The sequence below is a fragment of the Austrofundulus limnaeus genome, unplaced genomic scaffold (genome assembly GCF_001266775.1).
Source record: "Austrofundulus limnaeus strain Quisiro unplaced genomic scaffold, Austrofundulus_limnaeus-1.0 Scaffold253, whole genome shotgun sequence".
Lineage (NCBI taxonomy): Eukaryota > Metazoa > Chordata > Actinopteri > Cyprinodontiformes > Rivulidae > Austrofundulus > Austrofundulus limnaeus.
Genome location: NW_013952655.1, coordinates 391669 through 395854, shown reverse-complemented (window position 1 = coordinate 395854; position 4186 = coordinate 391669). Strand labels below are relative to the sequence as shown.

The following is a 4186-nucleotide window of genomic DNA, read 5'->3' as shown; positions in this document are numbered from 1 at the left end:
GGGTTGGGATATAAAGTCTAAAAAACATGAATGGAAGTCAATGGAAGGTCCCCACGGGATCGAGAAACAAACGCGCGCGTGTGTGTGTGTGTGTGCCCATGTTTTTGCTACTTGGTGGGGACGATTTTTCAGGAAAATGCAGCCTTGTGGGGACCGGATGCTCCTTGGGTGGGGGGGTTATGTTTAGGACCAAGGTGTGAATTGAGTTTAGGTTAGTATTAGGGTCAGGTAAGGTACCTGTGAGGTTAATTTATGGTAAATGGTCAGGGTTAGGATGTAAAATTACCAAGAAATAAATGGAAGTCAATGAAAAGTCTCCACAAGGATAGAGAAACATGGTGTGGGTGTGTGTGTCCTTACAAACTACCAGTCTGAAAGGTGTCAGCGATGACTGGAATCTGGGAAGAGTCAAAGGTCATTTTTAAAACAATTTAGGAGTTCGTCATCCTACAGAGAAAAAGATTCACATTTAGGACAGCTGCTAATCTTCCTAGCAGTGAACATCTTAGCAAATTCACCCCAAGGTCAGACCGTGCAATGCGTGAGACTCTACAGGCCTGTTAGCAGGGTAAAGTCAAAGGTTGTGACAGGACTATTAGAAATAGGCTGAATAAATATGACCTTTTTGTTTCTGAAGCAGGACAATAAAACCAAACACAGCAGCCAATCAACAAGACAGCTCAAAAAGGAAAATAATAATTAAGGTTTAGGAAAATAGAGCTTTGTGTGTTGAATTCTAAATGTAGTTTTGTTTCTACTAACATGACRCAGTGCAAGACACACTGCAGAGTTTACCAAAATAATGATATATTAGATGGAATTGTTGACATGTCTTCTACATTCCTCACATCTGTTTCACAGAATCTCCGTCAGCAGATCCTCGAGCTGCTCGGCCCAATCTCCATGAACCACGGCGCTCATTTCATGGCGGCCATTGCTTATGTTTGGAACGAGAGAAAACAGGTCAAGACCCCAGTAAGAAATAAGGTAAATGAGTTGGAATAAAGAATGAGACGTTCTTTTAGACTCTCTCATTTTCTTGTCTGAGTATGAAGCCATTTTGTTTTACGTTCATCATAGAAAGCAGTTCAGTTTCATTTCTACACATGGTTTAAAGTCAAATCTAAGTGGGGACAAAAAGCAGCTCAGTTGAATTGATCCTTTTCAAGAAAGCTTCTGTTTTATTTTTTCTTCTTTTAGTATTGATGAAAGTTGTTTTGTTTAGGTGATTCCTGTAGCAAGTGAGGAGCAGCTGCTGCTGGTGGAGCTGGTTCGCTCAGTAAATGCCATGCGCACTGAAACTGTTGTACAGACGGTCAAAGAAGTCCTGAAGCAGCCGCCTGCCATCGCAAAGGACAAGGTTAGCTGAAGATTCTTATCCTTTGTGTTTTTATGATCATGTTTTTTTTCCTCTCAAAAGCTGAAGAGTTGGTGTTAACACTTCATAAGCTGACGGATGTAACTGTTCACTAAGACGTTAAACTGATGTTATTTTTCACTGATCTCCAGAAGCACATCTCTTTGGAAGTCTGCATGCTGCAGTTCTTCTACGCCTACGTACAGAGGTGAGTACAGTTCTACACACTTCTTACCTCCAGTTTACATTACATGCGGTTCTGCTCAGTTCGCCTCCTCTCCTCACTACTTCAGTTCACACAGCGTCCGCTCCGGTGCAAAGCTCAGAGGAAGTCCGAGAAGCGTGTGCAGGAAATATAAGATCGCACCATAAATCCTGTAATAAATGTTAAAGTCAGATCAAAATAATTCATTCTGTGAAAGACGGACTGCAAACACAGCTGAAACTGTATTGCTGTCATCGTTTTTAAACTTCTAATTTCAAAATAAAATCCATGTGTATCGTGTGTGTATGCATATTCTGCATGCTACATGTTAACATCTGCTTCCCAAACAGATCGATACATTTTGACGGCATTTCTGTAGAAATATATACATATTTTTTATTAATAAAGCTGGGATTTCGACAAAATTAGTCTGCCTTTTGTGAATTATTTTGAAAATGCAGATGTTGAGCTTGTTCCTTTTCCTATGGGTGTGACGTGATCTTTGTAGATTGACTCCAGCGCAGCTCTGGCAAAAATAGGATTAAATCTAGTTTTGGCAGCTCGCCGCTGTTGTGCAGAGCCAGTGCTCTCATTGTTTGTAATGCTCGTCTTTACTGCGGAGGTCAGAGCGCAGCAGAACCGCATCCAGTGTAAATTGAGTGTTTGTATTTAATGTATTAAGTATCATTACTGTGGTTCCCTAAAAGTACACATTTTGCTTCATTTTTAAAACTAATTTTCCTGTTTATAATTTGTTGGTTGTGTTTTTAGGATTCCTGTTTCTAGTTTGGTTGATAGCTGGCCATCTCTGCTGGCTCTGCTGAAGGACTCGGTCCAGCTGGGTCTGCCGGCCCCCGGACAGTTTCTCCTCCTGGGGTCAGTTCCTCTGCTTGAACTCTTGTTAAAATCTGCAGCCAAGCTCGTGCCCCACAGAGCACCCCTCCCCTGAAGCATTGTTGTGAAGGTGTGCTGAAGTGGGAGTGTCAGAAAAAGTAGGAGGTTCTTAATTTCAAGGTGTTCTTTTTGATTTAAAGTCAAATTTATTTGATAAATGCTTATATCATGTATTTGATGAGGCTCCTGCTCAACAGAGCTCCACCAGACTAGCAAAGCATATCTTAAAAGTGGTGAATGCTCATGATTTCATTGCAAATCATAATTTTATAATGATATATATTTATAGTTTCTTTGCAAAAAGTAGCTTAACATTGATGTTTATGTATGAGAGGATGACTGGGACTTTGTGAACCTCTGTACTCACTCCAGCTCTTCAGAAAATGTACTTTTTAGGTCCGACGTGGGAACTGTCAAGTAAGGTTCAACTGTGTCCTAAGCTGCCATTTTCTGAATCCAGTATTATCCAATGTTGCTTCTTTTTTACAACAAAATACAACGCTCCTTTGAAAGCTTGTAACYGGCATGAAGCAGTGTTGTGAAGATGTGCTGAAGCGAGAGTGTTAGCAACAGTATGATGTTTTTAAGGAGACAGAGGCCAGTTTCAAGACGTTTAGATGCTATAGTGTAAAGTCAAATTTAAATTTGATATAAAGCATTTTCAAAACAGCTGAAGGTAACAGTTAGTAGAGTGTTGTAAAGATTTGAACTAAGTGCCTGTAAAATACATGATACCCACTTTAATGCTGTTTTAAACTTGCATTTAAAAACTTGTTTGGGGGGGTCTTCCACTAATGCAAATAATGTAAATAATAGTTTTGATTTTAAAATGTTTTAAAGATTAATTGATGCACAATAGGAATGCGCGATATAAACGATATACGGTAGAAACGATATAAATTATTCCTATGATAGAGATCTATGGTCTGTCGGCCAACCGCACATTTCTTTTTGMTGATGTAACCGGCTGGAGTCAAAACAGAGGAAGCGGGAAGCAGCGTGGCTGAGAGCGCAAATGAAGAGGGGGGAAAAAAACATAACTTATCCGGACCACTGTTTACATGTTTACGTGACGGCGCGCCTGCAGCGGGAGGAGAGCACGCCGCGGCACATGRTGACGCAGCGAAGCTGAGAGCACAAATGAAGAGGGGAAAAAAAACATAACTTATCCGGACCTGGTTCAGGTGTGCAAAAATGAACACCGAACTGTTTACATGTTTACGTGACGGCGCGTCCTCCGGTCGGATGCCGAACGACCACAGTGCCTGCAGTGGGAGGAGCGCGCGCATGGTGCATATGGTGACGCAGCGAAGCGACAGTCAGTGCAGGTGAAGTCAGTTCTCCAGCAGGAAGCACAAAAGCTCTCTGAGTCTGGACCTCGTTTCTCCTGCGGTCATAGCGCAATACTTTCTCCTTGTACAGCGGGGGAAGYGCTGTGGGAAAGGCTGACAGTCAGACTGTCTTTCCAAAAAAAAAGGGTAAAGCATAAACGCGATGATTGTCACCCCGCCGAAGCGCGCACAGATTAAACACATGGAGTGCAGAAAAAGTAATCTGCAAAGTGTGTAGAAAGGAATAAATACAAACAATTTGTTTTACCACCTTAAAACGAAGCAGGTGATTCCAAACATCCAATGGATGCAGATATCTATTACATTAAAGTTATTGGATGAGTGTGTGTGATATCTATATATATATCTATCTATCTATCTATCTATCTATCTATCTAT

At 41.2% G+C, this 4186-nt stretch overlaps 1 protein-coding gene across 2 annotated transcripts in view; it reads left to right on the top strand.

Annotated features, from left to right (window-relative positions):
* dop1a (DOP1 leucine zipper like protein A) overlaps nt 1-4186 on the top strand; it is a 44184-nt gene that overhangs the window by 34468 nt on the left and 5530 nt on the right. For both annotated transcript variants that reach the window (XM_014020477.1, XM_014020475.1), the window contains exons 22-25: nt 862-987; nt 1226-1360; nt 1510-1565; nt 2334-2438. In XM_014020477.1, coding sequence (XP_013875931.1) covers nt 862-987; nt 1226-1360; nt 1510-1565; nt 2334-2438 — 422 coding nt within the window. The remainder of the gene's footprint in view (nt 1-861; nt 988-1225; nt 1361-1509; nt 1566-2333; nt 2439-4186) is intronic.